General features: G+C 54.0%; 1 protein-coding gene across 1 annotated transcript in view; it reads left to right on the top strand.

The window, feature by feature from the left end:
• Positions 1 to 19789, top strand: part of GPATCH1 (G-patch domain containing 1) — a 178120-nt gene that overhangs the window by 111029 nt on the left and 47302 nt on the right. The window contains 9 exon segments of the mRNA XM_075326109.1: positions 5115 to 5293; positions 5519 to 5646; positions 7391 to 7404; positions 7407 to 7529; positions 7723 to 7752; positions 7755 to 7796; positions 7799 to 7878; positions 9433 to 9503; positions 9505 to 9632. Coding sequence (XP_075182224.1) covers positions 5115 to 5293; positions 5519 to 5646; positions 7391 to 7404; positions 7407 to 7529; positions 7723 to 7752; positions 7755 to 7796; positions 7799 to 7878; positions 9433 to 9503; positions 9505 to 9632 — 795 coding nt within the window.

The following is a 19789-nucleotide window of genomic DNA, read 5'->3' as shown; positions in this document are numbered from 1 at the left end:
CTGGGGGACCCAGGCTAGGGGTTTCTGGCGACCACACACCCGCGCTAAGCGGGCGGTAAGCAGCACATACGTGCGGCCCCACTAGTGCCACAGTGTTATATTTTTCGCTGTACCAGATATATTTATATACTGCACTGTACGGTCGCTTCTTGGCTGTACACCCTATATTGCTTTGAGGAGACAACAGCATGTCATCCGCAAAACGCAAGGGTGCCAAGGCACGGGCTGTATACACGGCTTGTACAGCATGTGGGGCTAATCTACCAGCAGGCTCCACCGACTCTCATTGTGTGCAATGTTCAGTCCCAGTGGCACTTCGTCAGCCAGAGCCTATGGTGGTGGTAGCCCAGGCAGAGACGCCTGTGAACCCTGCCCCGGTGACGGGGACAGAATTTGCAGTCTTTGCTGATAAAATGTCTGTGACTATGACAAAAATCCTGGAGACCTTGCAGTCCAGGCCAGTTGCTCAGACCATGGACACCGCTGTGTCTATGTTCCCCGGTCCCCCTCAGTTGGAACTAATCCGTACTTCAAGGGGGTCCCAGGCATCACAGGCTGAGGGCTCTGACTCCGATGACAGTCCCAGTCCGCCTAAGCGAGCTCGCTGGGAGAGACCCTCCACGTCATCACGCGGATCAGGGTCTCAGCGAGAAGGGTCCCTATATGATGGTTCAGAGGTGGGTGATCAGGAGTCTTGTCCTGACGCCGCACTCAATTTGGATACGCCAGATGGTGACGCCATGGTAAATGACCTTATAGCGGCCATCAATAGGCTGTTGGATATTTCTCCCCAGCCCCTTCTGCAGAGGAGGCAGCTGCACAGCAGGAGAAATTCCATTTCCTGTATCCCAAGCGTAAATTGAGTACTTTTCTGGACCACTCTGACTTCAGAGAATCCATCCAGAAACACAATACTTATCCGGACAAGCGTTTTTCTAAACGCCTTAAGGATACACGTTATCCTTTTCCCCCTGACGTGGTCAAACGCTGGACCAGTGTCCAAAAGTGGACCCTCCAATATCCAGGCTTGCAGCTAGATCCATAGTTGCAGTGGAGGATGGGGCTTCACTTAAAGATGCCAATGACAGACAGATGGACCTTTGGTTGAAATCTGTCTATGAAGCTATCGGCGCGTCGTTTGCTCCAGCATTCGCGGCCGTGTGGGCGCTCCAAGCTATTTCAGCTGGTCTGGCACAGGTGGACTCTCTCATACGTCCAGCAGTGCCGCAAGTGGCGTCCCTAACTACGCAAATGTCTGCGTTTGCGACCTACGCTATCAATGCGGTACTGGACTCTACGAGCCGTACCTCAATGGCATCCGCCAACTCTGTAGTTTTGCGCAGGGCCTTGTGGTTAAAGGAATGGAAAGCAGATTCTGCTTCTAAAAAATGTTTAACCAGCTTGCCATTATCTGGAGACAGACTGTTTGGTGAGCAATTGGCGGAAATCATTAAACAGTCCAAAGGTAAGGACTCCTCCTTACCCCAGCCCAGATCAAGCAAACCTCCACAGAGGAAGTGGCAGTCAAAGTTTCGGTCCTTTCGAGGCTCGGGCAAGCCCCAATTCTCCTCGTCCAAAGGGACTCAGAAAGAGCAAAGGAGCTCTGATTCCTGGCGGGCTCAGTCACGCCCCAAGAAAGCAACCGGAGGTACCGCTTCCAAGGCGGCTGCCTCATGACTTTCGGCCGCCTCCCTCCGCATCCTCGGTCGGTGGCAGGCTCTCCCGCTTTTGCGACATTTGGCTGCCACAGGTCAAAGACCGGTGGGTAACAGACATTTTGTCTCACGGGTACAGGATAGAGTTCAGTTCTCGGCCTCCGCCTCGGTTCTTCAGAACTTCCCCACATCCCGACCGAGCAGATGCCCTTCTGCAGGCGGTGACTTCTCTAAGAGCAGATGGAGTGGTGGTCCCTGTTCCTCTTCAGGAACAAGGTCAAGGTTTTTACTCCAATCTCTTTGTGGTGCCAAAAAAGGACGGCTCATTCCGTCCTGTTCTGGACCTAAAACTGCTCAACAAGCATGTGAACGCCAGGCGGTTCCGGATGGAATCCCCTCCGCTCAGTCATTGCCTCAATGTCTCAAGGAGATTTCCTAGCATCAATAGACATCAAGGATGCTTATCTCCACGTGCCGATTGCTACAGAGCACCAACGCTTTCTACGCTTCGTGATAGGAGACGACCATCTTCAGTCGTAGCTCTGCCATTTGGTCTCGCGACAGCCCCACGGGTGTTCACCAATATCATGGCGGCAGTGGTAGCAGTCTTGCACTCTCAGGGACACTCTGTGATCCCTTACTTGGACGATCTACTGGTAAAGGCACCCTCTCAAGAGCATGCCAACTCAGCTTGACTGTTGCACTGGAGACTCTCCAGACGTTCGGGGTGGATCATCAACTTCTCAAAGTCAAATCTGTCACCGACCCAGTCACTAACGTATCTTGGCATGGAGTTTCATACTCTCTCAGCGATAGTGAAGCTTCCGCTGGACAAGCAGCGGTCTCTACAGACTGGGGTGCAGGCTCTCCTTCAAGATCAGTCGCACTCCTTAAGACGCCTCATGCACTTCCTCGGGAAGATGGTGCGGCAATGGAGGCGGTTCGTTTGCGCAGTTTCATCTGCGCCCACTTCAATTGGACATTCTCCGCCAATGGGACGGGAAGTCAAAATCCCTGGACAGGAAAGTCTCCCTTTCCCAGACGGCCAAGGACTCTCTGCAGTGGTGGCTTCTTCCCACCTCATTATCACAGGGAAGATCCTTCCTACCACCGTCTTGGGCGGTGGTCACGACAGACGCGAGTCTGTCAGGGTGGGGAGCAGTTTTTCCTCCACCACAGGGCTCAGGGTACGTGGACTCAGCAGGAGTCCAACCCTTCAGATCAATGTTCTGGAAATCAGAGCAGTGTATCTTGCCCTACTAGCCTTCCAGCAGTGGCTGGAAGGAAGGCAGATCCGAATTCAGTCGGACAACTCCACAGCGGTGGCATACATCAACCACCAAGGGGGGACACGCAGTCGGCAAGCCTTCAGGAAGTCCGGCGGATTCTGATGTGGGTGGAAGCCACGGCCTCCACCATATCCGCAGTTCACATCCCCGGCGTAGAAAACTGGGAAGCAGACTTCCTCAGTCGCCAGGGCATGGACGCAGGGGAATGGTCCCTTCACCCAGACGCGTTTCAGGAAATCTGTCGCCGATGGGGAAGGCCGGACGTCGACCTCATGGCGTCCTGGCACAACAACAAGGTCCCAACCTTCATGACACGGTCTCGCGATCAAAGAGCGCTGGCGGCAGACGCCCTAGTGCAAGATTGGTCGCAGTTCCGGCTCCCTTATGTGTTTCCACCTCTGGCACTCTTGCCCAGAGTGCTACGCAAGATCAGATCCGATTGCAGCCGCGTCATACTCGTCGCTCCAGACTGGCCGAGGAGGGCGTGGTATCCGGATCTGTGGCAGCTCACGGTCGGCCAACCGTGGGCACTACCAGACCGACCAGACTTACTGTCCCAAGGGCCGTTTTTCCATCGGAATTCTGCGGCCCTGAACCTGACTGTGTGGCCATTGAGTCCTGGATCCTAGCGTCTTCAGGATTATCCCAAGGGGTCGTTGCCACCATGAGACAGGCTAGGAAGCCCACGTCCGCTAAGATCTACCACAGAACGTGGAGGATATTCTTATCCTGGTGCTCTGCTCAGGGAGTGTCTCCCTGCCATTTGCATTGTCTACCTTTCTTTCTTTCCTGCAATCTGGGTTAGAAAAAGGTTTGTCGCTCGGCTCCCTTAAAGGTCAGTCTCGGCGCTATCCGTCTTTTTTCAGAGGCGTTTGGCACGCCTTCCTAAGGTGCGCACGTTCCTACAGGGGGTTTGCCATATCGTACCCCCGTACAAGCGGCCGTTAGATCCATGGGATCTGAATAGGGTACTAGTTGCCCTCCAGAAGCCGCCCTTCGAGCCTCTGAGGGAGGTTTCACTTTCTAGACTATCACAGAAAGTGGTTTTTCTGGTAGCGATCACATCTCTTCGGAGAGTGTCTGAGCTGGCAGCGCTATCATGCAAGGCTCCCTTCCTGGTCTTCCACCAGGACAAGGTAGTGCTGCGACCCATTCAGGAGTTTCTCCCGAAGGTGGTATCCTCTTTTCATCTTAATCAGGATATCTCTTTGCCTTCGTTTTGTCCTCATGCAGTTCATCGGTATGAGAAGGATTTACATTTGTTAGATCTGGTGAGAGCACTCAGAATCTACATTTCCCGCACGGCGCCCCTGCGCCGCTCGGATGCACTCTTTGTCCTTGTCGCTGGGCAAGCGCAAAGGGTCGCAGGCTTCCAAAGCCACCCTGGCTCGATGGATCAAAGAACCAATTCTTCAAGCCTACCGTTCTGCTGGGCTTCCGGTTCCATCAGGGCTGAAGGCCCATTCTACCAGAGCCGTGGGTGCGTCCTGGGCATTGCGACACCAGGCTACGGCTCAGCAGGTATGCCAGGCAGCTACCTGGTCGAGTCTGCACACTTTCACCAAACATTATCAGGTGCATACTATGCTTCGGCGGACGCCAGCCTAGGTAGAAGAGTCCTGCAGGCGGCAGTTGCCTCCCCGTAGGGGAGGGCTGTCTTGCAGCTTTAACATGAGGTATTCTTTACCCACCCAGGGACAGCTTTTGGACGTCCCAATCGTCTGGGTCTCCCAATGGAGCGCCGAAGAAGAAGGGAATTTTGTTACTTACCGTAAATTCCTTTTCTTCTAGCTCCTATTGGGAGACCCAGCACCCGCCCTGTTGTCCTTCGGGATTTTTGGTTGTTTTTCGGGTACACATGTTGTTCATGTTGAACGGTTTTCAGTTTTCCGAGGTTACTTCGGAGTGAATTTGTTTAAACCAGTTATTGGCTTTCCTCCTTCTTGCTTTTGCACTAAAACTGGTGAGCCAGTGATCCCACTGGGGGTGTATAGCCAGAAGGGGAGGGCCTTACACTTTTTAGTGTAATTGCTTTGTGTGGCCTCCGGAGGCAGTGCTATACACCCCAATCGTCTGGGTCTCCCAATAGGAGCTAGAAGAAAAGGAATTTACGGTAAGTAACAAAATTCCCTTCATTGCATCCGTGTTTACAATTTCTTTCTTGTTGCAGATGCCCTGGACAGCTGCCTCGATGCCAACATGACCGAATGGGAGCGATCCCGTGAGCGAGAGGAATTCATGCGATCTGCCATGCTGTATAAGCCCACCAACTCCCATCTCTCCTCTCGGTTCACCAGGGGTAAATATGAGGACGATACAGACACCGTTGAAGTCCCGAGGGATGAGGAGGTGCGTGGTTTTTATTTCAATTACTATTTTTGGCAACTTTCATATTAGATATATCATAAATGTGCAAAAGAAGTAATAACCCCTTTAAGATATTAGAATACCCCTTTAATAATTCCCATGGAGCTAACCAGGTATATATAAGCAATAGAGGATGTATACTAACCTTAATCTTGTCTATTAATCCGCAATCCTCAACTACTATCATCCTCCTCATGTCTCTTACAGAGCGACGTAAACGACAAGGCCTCAGCGGTGAAAATGAAAATGTTTGGAAAACTGACGAGGGATAAATACGAGTGGCACCCCGACAAACTGCTGTGCAAACGGTTTAATATCCCCGATCCTTATCCAGGGTAAGCTGCAGGGGAATGTCATTCATACAGCGTCTGCAGGCCCCGACTTGTCTGTCCGTCCGGTCAATAGGAATAATGGACTCCCTTTTAGACTTATCCAATCTGTTCTGTCCTCCTCTGGGGCACGGATTGTGTGGACCAGTAATGCAAAGTAGCAAGCCTTTAATTATAAATACTCTGTCATCATTAAAAAAGCACTTTAAACATTAAAATTTAATCGCAAGCTGATAAAAAAACAAAAAAAGACACTGGGTTTCGCTGTCACCATCTTCTTCTGGGGCATGATCAACACATCATATAGATAGCCACCGCCCAAAAGTCACATTGTATATAGATTTAAAACATATATCCAATTCACATATTACACCAGTGTAATAGACAAGGATTCCAGGAGATATTATTGCAAGTTTGAAAAAGTAAAAAACAAGATTACCGTATTTTTTGGATTATAAGACGCACTTTTCCTCCCAAAAATTTGGAGGAAAGTGAGGGATGCGTCTTATAATCTGACTGTAGCTGACCGGTGGTGGTGGAGATGTGGTCACAGGAGGCCGGGGAATGCTGCTGCGGCTGTGCAGAGTCTGTGGCGGATGGTGTTGCTGCGGTTGTGCGTAGTCCGCGGCGGATGGTGCATTGTGTGGTGGATGGTGCTGGTGCTGTGGCGGTGGATGGTGCTGGTGCTGTGGCGGTGGATGGTGCTGTGGCGGTGGATGGTGCTGGTGCTGTGGCGGTGGATGGTGCTGGTGCTGTGGCGGTGGATGGTGCTGGTGCTGTGGCGGTGGATGGTGCTGGTGCTGTGGCGGTGGATGGTGCTGGTGCTGTGGCGGTGGATGGTGCTGGTGCTGTGGCGGTGGATGGTGCTGGTGCTGTGGCGGTGGATGGTGCTGGTGCTGTGGCGGTGGATGGTGCTGGTGCTGTGGCGGTGGATGGTGCTGGTGCTGTGGCGGTGGATGGTGCTGGTGCTGTGGCGGTGGATGGTGCTGGTGCCGTGGCGGTGGATGGTGCTGGTCCCGTGGCGGTGGATGGTGCTGTCCCGTGGCGGCGGATGGTGCTGGTGCCGTGGCGGCGGATGGTGCTGGTGCCGTGGCGGCGGATGGTGCTGGGTCTGTGGCGGCTGTGGGGGGGGCTGAGATGGCTGGGGCTGCGGCAGCTGGTCTGGTGCTGAGGGGCTGATGGTGAGGACTTCAAATAATGGCACCCAGAGCTGGCATGTGCGCAGATGGAGCTCTCTGCTCAACATCTCATCTGCTCACACGCCGCCTCTGGCCCATTGATCTCCCAGCAGTGGACTTAAGGAAAATGGCGCCCAGAGGTGTCACATGCGCAGATGAGATCTCGACCTGTTATTGAGCTGAGCACTCAGTCTGCGCACGTGCTGACTCTGGGCGCCATTACTTTGGAGCCCCACTGGATTATAAGACGGACCCCATTTCTCCCTTCCCCCCCCCCCTCCCTTTTTGCTGTGAATTTTGGGTGTGCGTCTTTATATACCGAAAAATACGGTGTGTGTATATATATAAAAAAAAAAAGTGGAAATTCAGCCGGTGTTGGAAATCTTCCAGGTAATGCTTCCTGGGAAAAAGTATGCAAACTAGCTCTCCTCAAAAATGAAGAAAACTCTCTAGTGCCACCTACAGGCCACATATTGCTGTGATCACCAATAACTAAGTCGATATCCACGGATGGGATCAGACTGATCTAAATATTAGGAGATTTATCTAGGTTTTAATATGTTCATTTCCAGGTCAACCATTATTGGCTTCCAAAAATCAAAAGGGACAAGTTCTCAGTCTTCAATTTTCTAACTGTTCCGGAAACACAACCCCCCGCTAACAGTGTAACCTCGGCCGGAGCGGAGAAGCCTCAGCTGATGTCTGGAAACAGTAAGTCTTCTACTTTTTTTTTTTGTTTTTTGTTTTTAAGACCGGTCACCCCCAAAATTTGCTTTATTTTTCTTAACAATTTTAAATAGGTCGGAAGAAATTAAAATGTGCATGTGATTTAGTTCTGCAGCACTCAACTTTCTGCAGGTGCTTATTTGTTTTGATGGATTCATACATTTCAGAATCGAAGAAGTCATCCGGTGGGATATGTCCGCTCCCGAAGAAAGAAGAAAGACTCGGTCAGCGAGATTCTAAGTCTAGAGCGTGGTAGAGTGAAGGAATAAAAGAAGAAACCAACACAAAACCAAAAGATTCTCCGTCTACATCAACTGCCGTTGTGTCAGCCCAGGTATGTCTGTAGCTGTTGACCACTAGACCTTGCTCCTATGTGCCGACATCCCTGGCTCCACTGCTGACTACTAGACCTCGCTCCTACGTGCCGACATCCCCACCTCCACTGCTGACTACTAGACCTCGCTCCTACGTGCCGACATCCCTGGCTCCACTGCTGACTACTAGACCTCGCTTCTACGTGCCGACATCCCCGGCTCCACTGCTGACTACTAGACCTCGCTTCTACGTGCCGACATCCCCGGCTCCACTGCTGACTACTCGACCTCGCTTCTACGTGCCGACATCCCTGGCACTGCTGCTGACTACTAGACCTCGCTCCTACGTGCCGACATCCCCGGCACTGCTGCTGACTACTAGACCTCGCTCCTACGTGCCGACATCCCCGCCACTGCTGCTGACTACTAGACCTCGCTCCTACGTGCCGACATCCCTGGCTCCACTGCTGACTACTAGACCTCGCTTCTACGTGCCGACATCCCCGGCTCCACTGCTGACTACTAGACCTCGCTCCTACGTGCATCCCCGCCACTGCTGCTGACTACTAGACCTCGCTCCTACGTGCCGACATCCCTGGCTCCACTGCTGACTACTAGACCTCGCTTCTACGTGCCGACATCCCCGGCTCCACTGCTGACTACTAGACCTCGCTCCTACGTGCCGACATCCCCGCCACTGCTGCTGACTACTAGACCTCGCTCCTACGTGCCGACATCCCTGGCTCCACTGCTGACTACTAGACCTCGCTTCTACGTGCCGACATCCCCGGCACTGCTGCTGACTACTAGACCTCGCTCCTCCGTGCCGACATCCCCGGCTCCACTGCTGACTACTAGACCTCGCTTCTACGTGCTGACATCCCTGGCTCCTCTGCTGACTACTCAACCTCGCTTCTACGTGCTGACATCCCTGGCTCCTCTGCTGACTACTCAACCTCGCTCCTCCGTGCCGACATCTCCGGCTCTGCTGCTGACTACTCGACCTCGCTCCTACGTGCCGACATCCCCCGGCTCCACTGCCTGACTACTCGACCTCGCTCCTCCGTGCCGACATCTCCGGCTCCGCTGCTGACTACTAGGACCTTGCTCCTACTTGCCGACATCCCCCAACTCCACTGCTGACTACTAGACCTCGCTCCTACTTGCCGACATCCCCAACTCCACTGCTGACTACTAGACCTCCGCTCCTGCATGCCGACATCCTCGGTTCCACTGCTGACTACTAGACCTCGCTCCTACGTGCCGACATCCCCCGGCTCCGCTGCTGACTACTCGACCTCGTTCTTCCGTGCCGACATCTCCGGCTCCGCTGCTGACTACTCGACCTCGCTCCTACGTGCCGACATCTCCGGCTCCGCTGCTGACTACTAGACCTCGCTCCTGCGTGCCGACATCCCCGGCTCCACTGCTGACTACTAGACCTTGCAACCTCTTTAAGTGTCTGCCAAAATGGAAACTTTCCGATCTTCCAAGGCCTTTTCGAAAGGGGTCTCGGGTGGGGATTCCTCTTCTAGTAGATATAAATCCTCATTGTCATCTACATTTCTTCCTAGGGACCATCAGAGCACACAGAGCAGGACCCTGACGAGGAAGAAAAGAGGCCGCCGATTGATTGTTTAAAGCGATATTGCAGAGTCTTCTGATGAGAAATCCTTCTCTTCAGATGAAGAAAGTGACGAGGACTCGTCTCCTGCTCCCAATGCAGATGCTGAAACCGGCAAATCGGAGGAAGCGGCGCCAATCAGGGTCCAAGGTGACAAATTTTAGCGTTACTGACCGTTCCTTCACCGATAATTGTGTAGAGGCATAAACTATTTTCTTTGTCGCTCCATTGGGGAGACCCAGACAATTGGGTGTATAGGCTATGCCTCCGGAGGCCGCACAAAGTATTACACTAAAAGTGTAAAGCCCCTCCCCTTCTGCCTATACACCCCCCGTGCTCCCACGGGCTCCTCTGTTTTTTGCTTTGTGCGAAGGAGGCAGACATGCACGCATAGCTCCACAGATTAGTCAGCAGCAGCTGCTGACTATGTCGGATGGAAGAAAAGAGGGCCCTTAACAGGGCCCCCAGCATGCTCCCTTCTAACCCCACTCTTGTCGGCGGTGTTGTTAAGGTTGAGGTATACATTGCGGGTACGGAGGCTGGAGCCCATATGCTGTTTTCCTTCCCCATCCCCCTTAGGGCTCTGGGTGAAGTGGGATCCTATCGGTCTCCAGGCACTGAGACCGTGCTCCATCCACAGCTCCTGAGGACTCTGCTGGATAGGAGCCGAGTATCGTTCAGGGACATGGCCCTGCTACTTTGAGGTACTCTGTGTCCCCGTGGGGACTGCGCACAGCGACACTCCAGCATTGCTGGGTGTGCTAGTGCACCGGGGACCGCGGCGCTGACCGCGTTTGTGCCATTACACACTGCAGCATCGCTGAGTGTGTTACTGTATGGGGACTACCGCGCTGACCGCCGCTGCCATTGTTATCACTGCGGCGCGGCTGGGACTGTTAGTGCCCCGGGGACTTCCGCGCAGACCGCGCTTATACGGCGGCCGCGCTTATAACTCGAGTCCCCGGCTTTTGGGCCTAGTCTCTTTTTCTTCCCGCCCCCAGCCCTGCCAGTCAGGGGAAGGGCGGGACGCTGTACAGCACGGCAGCACTGAGGGCTGGAGCATGCTTTGCATACTCCACCCCCCTCACTGTGCACAGTGCGGGCACCAGTTCCCGCACTTTCTGGGTCACGCCCACGGCTCCCTCCTCTCCTCAGGACGCCGGCAGCCATTCCTGTCAGCTCCTCGGACGCTGCAGAGGGGAGACAAGCTCTGGGGGACCCAGGCAGGGATTCTGGTGGCCACACAACCGCTTTAAGCGGGCGGTAAGCAGCACCTCAGGTGCTGGCCCCACTTGGTGCAGAAGTGTAATTATAGTTTATATGTTTACAGGCTATACCTTACACTGTATGGTGCACAGTTGATTTCTGGCTATATACCCTGTTGTGTTGCTCATAGGAGACAACAGCATGGCGCCCACAAAAAGCAGGGGTGCCAAAACACAGGCTTACTATGCTGCCTGCGCCGCATGACAACCTCGCTACCGGCAGGTTCCACTGACCCTCATTGTGTGCACTGCTCGGCCCCTGTGGCACTTGCTCAGCCAGAGCCTCTGCTAAGGGTGGCCCAGGGGGAACCACCTGCTAACACTGTCCAGGTGACAGGGACGGAGTTTGCAGTTTTTACTGACAGACTTTCTTAGACTATGGCTAAGATTCTAGAAGCTTTGCAGTCCAGACCGGTATCTCAGACCATGGGCACTGTGGAATCACTGCCCCCTGGTTCCCCTCAGTTGGAACAACAATGTTCCCCCGGGGTGTCTCATAGATCCCAGGGTGAGGTCTCTAACACGGACCGCAGCCCCAGACCGCCTAAGCGAGCTCGCTGGGAAATCCCCTCGACCTCATCACATTGTTCAGGGTCTCAGAGGGATGACTCTCTGTATGATGAGGCGGAGGTAGCTGATCAGGATTCTGAGCCTGAGGCCGCTCTCAACCTTGATACTCCTGATGGTGACGCCATAGTGAATGATCTTATCGCGTCCATACATCAAATGTTGGATATTTCTCCCTCGGCTCCTCCAGCGGAGGAGTCAGCCTCTCAGCAGGAGAAATTCCGTTTCAGGTTTCCCAAGCGTACAACGAGTATGTTTCTGGATCACTCTGACTTCAGAGAGACAGTCCAGAAACACCGAGCTTGTCCAGATAAGCGTTTTTCCAAGCGCCTTAAGGATACACGTTATCCCTTCCCCCCCTGACGTGGTCAAGGGCTGGACTCAGTGTCCCAAGGTGGATCCTCCAATCTCCAGACTGGCGGCTAGATCCTTAGTTGCAGTTGAAGATGGGGCTTCGCTCAAGGATGCCACTGACAGACAGATGGAGCTCTGGTTGAAATCCATCTATGAAGCTATCGGCGCGTTTTTTGCTCCAGCATTCGCAGCTGTATGGGCACTCCAAGCTATCTCAGCGGGTCAAGCGCAAATTGACACACTCACACGTACGTCTGCGCCGCAAGTGGCGTCCATAACTTCTCAAATGTCGGCATTTGCGTCCTACGCTATTAATGCTGTCCTGGACTCTGCGAGCCGTACGGCGGTTGCAGCCGACAATTCGGTGGCAATACGCAGGGCCTTGTGGCTACGGGAATGGAAGGCAGATTCGGCTTCCAATAAGTCCTTAACCGGTTTGCCATTTTCTGGCGACCGTTTGTTTGGTGAGAGGCTGGATGAGATCATCAAACAATCCAAGGGAAAGGAAACATCCTTACCCCAGGCCAAACCAAAATTACCCCAACAGAGGAGGGGACAGTCGAGGTTTCGGTCCTTTCGGGGTGCGGGCAGGTCCCAATTCTCCTCGTACAAAAGGCCTCAGAAGGATCAGAGGAACTCCGATCCATGGCGGTCTAAGTCACGCCCTAAAAAGACCGCAGGAGGTGCCGCTACCAAGGCGGCTTCCTCATGACTTACGGCCTCCTCACACCGCATCCTCGGTCGGTGGCAGGCTCTCCCGCTTTTCAAGACCGTTGGGTGAGAGACATCCTGTCTCACGGTTACAGGATAGAGTTCAGCTCTCGTCCTCCGACTCGATTTTTCAGAACATCTCCGCCTCCCGAGCGAGCCGATGCTCTTCTGCAGGCGCTGGGCACTCTGAAGGCAGAAGGAGTGGTGGTCCCCGTTCCTCTTCAGCAACAGGGTCACGGTTTTTACTCCAACCTGTTTGTGGTTCCAAAGAAGGACGGGTCTTTCCGTCCTGTCCTGGACCTAAAACTGCTCAACAAACACGTAAAGACCAGGCGGTTCCGGATGGAATCCCTCCGCTCCGTCATCGCCTCAATGTCCCAAGGAGATTTCCTTGCATCGATCGATATCAAAGATGCTTATCTCCACGTACCGATTGCTCCAGAGCATCAGCGCTTCCTGCGCTTCGCCATAGGAGACGAACACCTTCAGTTCGTGGCACTGCCGTTCGGCCTGGCGACAGCCCCACGAGTTTTCACCAAGGTCATGGCTGCAGTAGTAGCAGTCCTCCACTCTCAGGGTCACTCGGTGATCCCTTACTTAGACGATCTGCTGGTCAAGGCTCCCTCTCAAGAGGCAGGCCAGCACAGCCTCACCGCTACTCTGGAGACTCTCCAGAGTTTCGGGTGGATCATCAATTTTCCAAAGTCAAATCTGACACCGGCCCAATCGCTGACATATCTTGGCATGGTGTTTCATACCCTCTCAGCGATAGTGAAGCTTCCGCTGAACAAGCAGCGGTCACTACAGACAGGGGTGCAATCTCTCCTTCAGGGTCAGTCTCACCCCTTGAGGCGCCTCATGCACTTCCTGGGGAAGATGGTGGCAGCAATGGAGGCAGTCCCTTTCGCGCAGTTTCACCTGCGTCCTCTTCAATGGGACATCCTACGCAAATGGGACAGGAAGCCGACGTCCCTCGACAGGAGCGTCTCCCTCTCTCAGGCAACCAAAGCTTCCCTTCGGTGGTGGCTTCATCCCACTTCATTATCGAAGGGGAAATCCTTCCTACCCCCATCCTGGGCGGTGGTCACGACGGACGCGAGTCTGTCAGGGTGGGGAGCAGTTTTTCTCCACCACAGGGCTCAGGGTACGTGGACTCGGCAAGATTCATCACTTCAGATCAATGTTCTGGAGATCAGGGCAGTGTATCTGGCCCTAAAAGCGTTCCAGCAGTGGCTGGAAGGCAAGCAGATCCGAATTCAGTCGGACAACTCCACAGCGGTGGCTTACATCAACCACCAAGGCGGCACACGCAGTCGGCAAGCCTTCCAGGAAGTCCGGCGGATTCTGCAGTGGGTGGAAGCCACGGCCTCCACCATCTCCGCAGTTCACATCCCGGGCGTGGAAAACTGGGAAGCGGACTTTCTCAGTCGCCAGGGCATGGACGCAGGGGAATGGTCCCTTCACCCGGACGTGTTTCAGGAGATCTGTTGCCGCTGGGGGATGCCGGACGTCGACCTAATGGCGTCACGGCACAACAACAAGGTCACGGCATTCATAGCACGTTCTCACGATCACAGAGCTCTGGCGGCAGACGCCTTAGTTCAGGATTGGTCGCAGTTTCAACTCCCTTATGTGTTTCCTCCGCTGGCACTGTTGCCCAGAGTGTTACGCAAGATCAGGGCCGACTGCCGCCGCGCCATCCTCGTCGCTCCAGACTGGCCGAGGAGGTCGTGGTACCCGGATCTGTGGCATCTCACGGTCGGCCAACCGTGGGCACTACCAGACCGACCAGACTTGCTGTCTCAAGGGCCGTTTTTCCATCTGAATTCTGCGGCCCTCAACCTGACTGTGGCCATTGAGTCCTGGATCCTAGCGTCTTCAGGGTTATCTCAAGAGGTCATTGCCACTATGAGACAGGCTAGGAAACCAACGTCCGCCAAGATCTACCACAGGACGTGGAAAATATTCCTGTCGTGTTGCTCTGATCAGGGTTTTTCTCCCTGGCCATTTGCCTTGCCCACTTTTCTGTCCTTTCTTCAGTCCGGATTGGAAAAGGGTTTGTCGCTTGGCTCCCTTAAGGGACAAGTCTCTGCGCTCTCTGTGTTTTTTCAGAAGCGCCTAGCCAGACTTCCACAGGTACGCACGTTCCTGCAGGGGGTTTGTCACATCGTCCCTCCTTACAAACGTCCGTTGGAACCCTGGGATCTGAACAGGGTGCTGATGGTTCTTCAGAAACCACCGTTCGAGCCAATGAGGGATATTTCTCTCGCACGCCTTTCGCAGAAAGTGGTTTTCCTAGTAGCAGTCACTTCACTTCGGAGAGTGTCTGAGCTAGCAGCATTGTCATGCAAAGCCCCTTTCCTGGTGTTTCACCAGGACAAGGTGGTTCTGCGTCCGGTTCCGGAATTTCTCCCTAAGGTGGTATCCCCTTTTCATCTCAATCAGGATATCTCCTTACCCTCTTTTTGCCCTCATCCAATTCACCAATGTGAAAAGGATTTGCACTTGTTAGATCTGGTGAGAGCACTCAGACTCTACATTTCTCGTACGGCGCCCCTGCGCCGCTCGGATGCACTCTTTGTCCTTGTCGCTGGCCAGCGTAAAGGGTCACAGGCTTCCAAATCAACCCTGGCTCGGTGGATCAAGGAACCAATTCTCGAAGCTTACCGTTCAGCTGGGCTTCCGGTTCCCTCAGGGCTGAAGGCCCATTCTACCAGAGCCGTGGGTGCGTCCTGAGCTTTGCGGCACCAGGCTACGGCTCAGCAGGTGTGTCAGGCGGCTACCTGGTCGAGCCTGCACACTTTCACGAAACACTATCAGGTGCATACCTATGCTTCGGCGGATGCCAGCCTAGGTAGGCGAGTCCTTCAGGCGGCGGTTGCCCACCTGTAGGACGGAGCCGTTACGGCTCTATTATGAGGTATTATTTACCCACCCAGGGACTGCTTTTGGACGTCCCAATTGTCTGGGTCTCCCAATGGAGCGACAAAGAAGAAGGGAATTTTGTTTACTTACCGTAAATTCCTTTTCTTCTAGCTCCAATTGGGAGACCCAGCACCCGCCCCTGTTTTTTTGTGTACACATGTTGTTCATGTTGAATGGTTTCAGTTCTCCGATATTCCTTCGGATTGAATTTACTTTAAACCAGTTTATAATTTTCTTCGGCGCGCCATTGGGAGACCCAGACGATTGGGTGTATAGCTACTGCCTCCGGAGGCCACACAAAGCATTACACTAAAAAGTGTAAGGCCCCTCCCCTTCTGGCTATACACCCCCCGTGGGATCACGGGCTGCTCAGTTTTCAAGCTTTGTGCGAAGGAGGTCAGACATCCACGCATAGCTCCACTGTTTAGTCAGCAGTAGCTGCTGACTATATCGGATGGAAGAAAAGAGGGCCCATACTAGGGCCCCCAGCATGCTCCTTTCTCACCCCACTCTTGTTGGCGGTGTTTGTTAAGGTTGAGGTACCCATTGCGTGTACGGAGGCTGGAGCCCACATGCTGTTTTCCTTCCCCATCCCCCTGAGGGCTCTGGTGAAGTGGGATCTTACCGGCCTCCAGGCTCTGAGGCCGGGCTCCATCCACAGACCCGGAGATCCTGCTGGATACGGAGCTGGGTACCGTCAGGGACAAGGCCCTGCAACATTCAGGTACTCTGTGTCCCCGTACAGACAGGCACAGACACACTCCAGCGTTGCTGGGTGTTCTGGTGCGCCGGGGACAGTAGCGCTGCGCGCTTGGGTTATACTCACTGCAGCTTAGCTGAGTGAGTTTATGTGTGGGGAACTACCGCGCTGGCCGCCCCCGGAGACTGCGGCGCGGCTGAGACTTGTGGTGCGCCGGGGACTTCGCGCCGACCGTGCTTTTACGACGGCAGCGCTTATAAATCTAGTCCCCGGCTTCTGCGGCCTAGTTACGTTTCGTTCCCGCCCCCAGCCCTGTCAGTCAGGGAAGGGGAGAGACGCTGTACAATAGTCAGCGCCTAGGGCTGGAGTCTTATTTACATACTCCAGCCCTCTCACTGGGCACAGTGGGACGCCAGTTTCCCGCTCTTTGTCTGCAGCACGCCCACGGCCCGCCCCTCTTCACAGGACGCCGGCAGCCATTCCTGCACGCAGTCTGAGCTGGAGAACGGACATAGCCCTGGGAGACCCAGACAGGGGATTCTGGCGACCACACACCCGCTGTTAAGCAGGCGGTAAGCAGCACCTAGGTGCTGACCCCACTAGTGCCACAGTGTTGTTTTGTGTACTTTTGTCTGTACCTATATATTGCACTGTACGGTCGCTTCTTGGCTTATACCCCTATATTGCTCTGAGGAGACAACAGCATGTCATCCGCAAAAAGCAAGGGTGCCAAGGCACAGGCTTTCTATGCTGCCTGTACCGCATGTGGGGCTGATCTACCGGCAGGTTCCACTGACCCCCATTGTGTGCAATGTTCGGTCCCTGTGCCACTTCGTCAGCCGGAGTCTATGCTAGTAGTGGCCCAGGCAGAGACGCCTGTGAACCCTGCCCCGGTGACGGGGACAGAGTTTGCAGTTTTTGCTGATAAGATGTCTGTGACTATGACAAAAATTCTAGAAACTTTGCAGTCCAGGCCGGTCACTCAGACCATGGGCACTGCTGATTCAATGTTCCCCGGTCCCCCTCAGTTGGAACTAATCCGTGCTCCAAGGGGGTCCCAGGCATCACAGGCTGAAGGCTCTGACTCGGACGACAGTCCCAGGCAGCCTAAGCGAGCTCGCTGGGAGAGACCCTCGGCGTCATCACGCTGGTCAGGGTCTCAGCGAGAGGATTCTCTGTATGATGAGACAGAGCTAGGTGATCAGGAGTCTAATCCTGAGACTGCTCTCAACCTGGATACCCCTGATGGTGACGCCATGGTGAATGATCTTATAGCGGCCATCAATAGACTGCTGGATATTTCTCCTCCAGCGGAGGAGGCAGCAGCACAGCAGGAGAAATTCCATTTCAGGTATCCCAAACGCAAATTGAGTACTTTTCTGGACCACGCTGACTTCAGAGAAGCAGTCCAGAAACACCATGCTTATCCAGATAAGTGTTTCTCCAAATGTCTTAAGGATACACGTTATCCCTTTCCCCCTGACGTGGTCAAACGCTGGACCCAGTGTCCAAAGGTGGACCCCCCAATCTCCAGGCTTGCGGCTAGATCCATAGTTGCAGTGGAAGATGGGGCTTCACTTAAAGATGCCAATGACAGACAGATGGACCTTTGGTTGAAATCTGTCTATGAAGCTATCGGCGCGTCGTTTGCTCCAGCATTCGCAGCCGTGTGGGCACTCCAAGCTATTTCAGCTGGTCTGGCGCAGGTGGACTCTGTCATACGTCCATCAGTGCCGCAAGTGGCGTCCTTGACCTCGCAAATGTCTGCGTTTGCGACTTACGCTATCAATGCGGTCTTGGACTCTACCAGCCGTACGTCAATGGCGTCCGCCAACTCTGTGGTTTTACGCAGAGCCTTATGGTTAAAGGAATGGAAAGCAGATTCTGCTTCCAAAAAATGCTTAACCAGTTTGCCATTATCTCAAGACAGACTGTTTGGTGAGCAATTGGCTGAAATCATTAAACAGTCCAAGGGTAAGGACTCTTCCTTACCCCAGCCCAGATCAAGCAAACCTCAACAGTGGAGGGGACAGTCGAGGTTTCGGTCCTTTCGAGGTTCGGGCAGGGCCCAATTCTCCTCGTCCAAAAGGACTCAGAAGGAGCAGAGGAGCTCAGATTCCTGGCGGACTCACTCACGCCCAAAGAAAGCAGCCGGAGGAACCGCTTCCAAGCCGGCTGCCTCATGACTTTCGGCCTCCTCTCTCCGCATCCTCGGTCGGTGGCAGGCTCTCCCGCTTTTGCGGCATTTGGCTGCCACAGGTCAAAGACCGGTGGGTAACAGACATTTTGTCTCACGGGTACCGGATAGAGTTCAGTTCTCGTCCTCCGCCTCGGTTCTTCAGAACTTCCCCACATCCCGACCGAGCCGATGCTCTTCTGCAGGCGGTGTGCTCTCTAAGGGCAGAAGGAGTGGTGATCCCTGTTCCTCTTCAGGAACGAGGTCAAGGTTTTTACTCCAATCTGTTTGTGGTGCCAAAAAAGGACGGCTCTTTCCGTCCTGTTCTGGACCTAAAACTGCTCAACAAGCACGTGAAAACCAGGCGGTTCCGGATGGAATCTCTCCGCTCCGTCATTGCCTCGATGTCTCAAGGAGATTTCCTAGCATCAATAGACATCAAGGATGCTTATCTCCACGTGCCGATTGCTCCAGAGCACCAGCGTTTTCTACGCTTCGTTATAGGAGACGAACACCTTCAGTTCGTAGCCCTGCCATTTGGTCTGGCGACAGCCCCACGGGTTTTCACCAAGGTCATGGCAGCAGTGGTAGCAGTCTTGCACTCTCAGGGACACTCGGTGATCCCTTACTTGGACGATCTACTTGTCAAGGCACCCTCTCAAGAGGCATGTCAACACAGCCTGAACGTTGCGCTGGAGACTCTCCAGACTTTCGGGTGGATCATCAACTTTTCAAAGTCAAATCTGTCACCGACCCAATCACTAACATATCTTGGCATGGAGTTTCATACTCTCTCAGCGATAGTGAAGCTTCCGATGGACAAGCAGCGTTCACTACAGACAGGGGTGCACTCTCTCCTTCAAGGCCAGTCGCACCCCTTAAGACGCCTCATGCACTTCCTGGGGAAGATGGTGGCAGCAATGGAGGCAGTCCCGTTTGCGCAGTTTCATCTGCGCCCACTTCAATGGGACATTCTCCGCCAATGGGACGGGAAGTCGACGTCCTTAGACAGGAAAGTCTCCCTTTCCCAGACGGCCAAGGACTCTCTTCAATGGTGGCTTCTTCCCACCTCATTATCACAAGGAAGGTCCTTCCTACCCCCATCCTGGGCGGTGGTCACGACAGACGCGAGTCTGTCAGGGTGGGGAGCAGTTTTTCTCCACCACAGGGCTCAGGGTACGTGGACTCAGCAGGAGTCCACCCTTCAGATCAATGTTCTGGAAATCAGGGCAGTGTATCTTGCCCTACAAGCCTTCCAGCAGTGGCTGGAAGGAAAGCAGATCCGAATTCAGTCGAACAACTCCACAGCGGTGGCATACATCAACCACCAAGGCGGGACACGCAGTCGGCAAGCCTTCCAGGAAGTCCGGCGGATTCTGATGTGGGTGGAAGCCACGGCCTCCACCATATCCGCAGTTCACATCCCCGGCGTAGAAAACTGGGAAGCGGACTTCCTCAGTCGCCAGGGTATGGACGCAGGGGAATGGTCCCTTCACCCGGACGTGTTTCAGGAAATCTGTCGCCGCTGGGGAAGGCCGGACGTCGACCTAATGGCGTCCCGGCACAACAACAAGGTCCCAACTTTCATGGCACGGTCTCGCGATCACAG

Source organism: Anomaloglossus baeobatrachus, chromosome 10, assembly GCF_048569485.1.
Source record: "Anomaloglossus baeobatrachus isolate aAnoBae1 chromosome 10, aAnoBae1.hap1, whole genome shotgun sequence".
Lineage (NCBI taxonomy): Eukaryota > Metazoa > Chordata > Amphibia > Anura > Aromobatidae > Anomaloglossus > Anomaloglossus baeobatrachus.
Note: the sequence above shows the minus strand (reverse complement) of the source record. Positions and strands in the feature narration are given on the sequence as shown.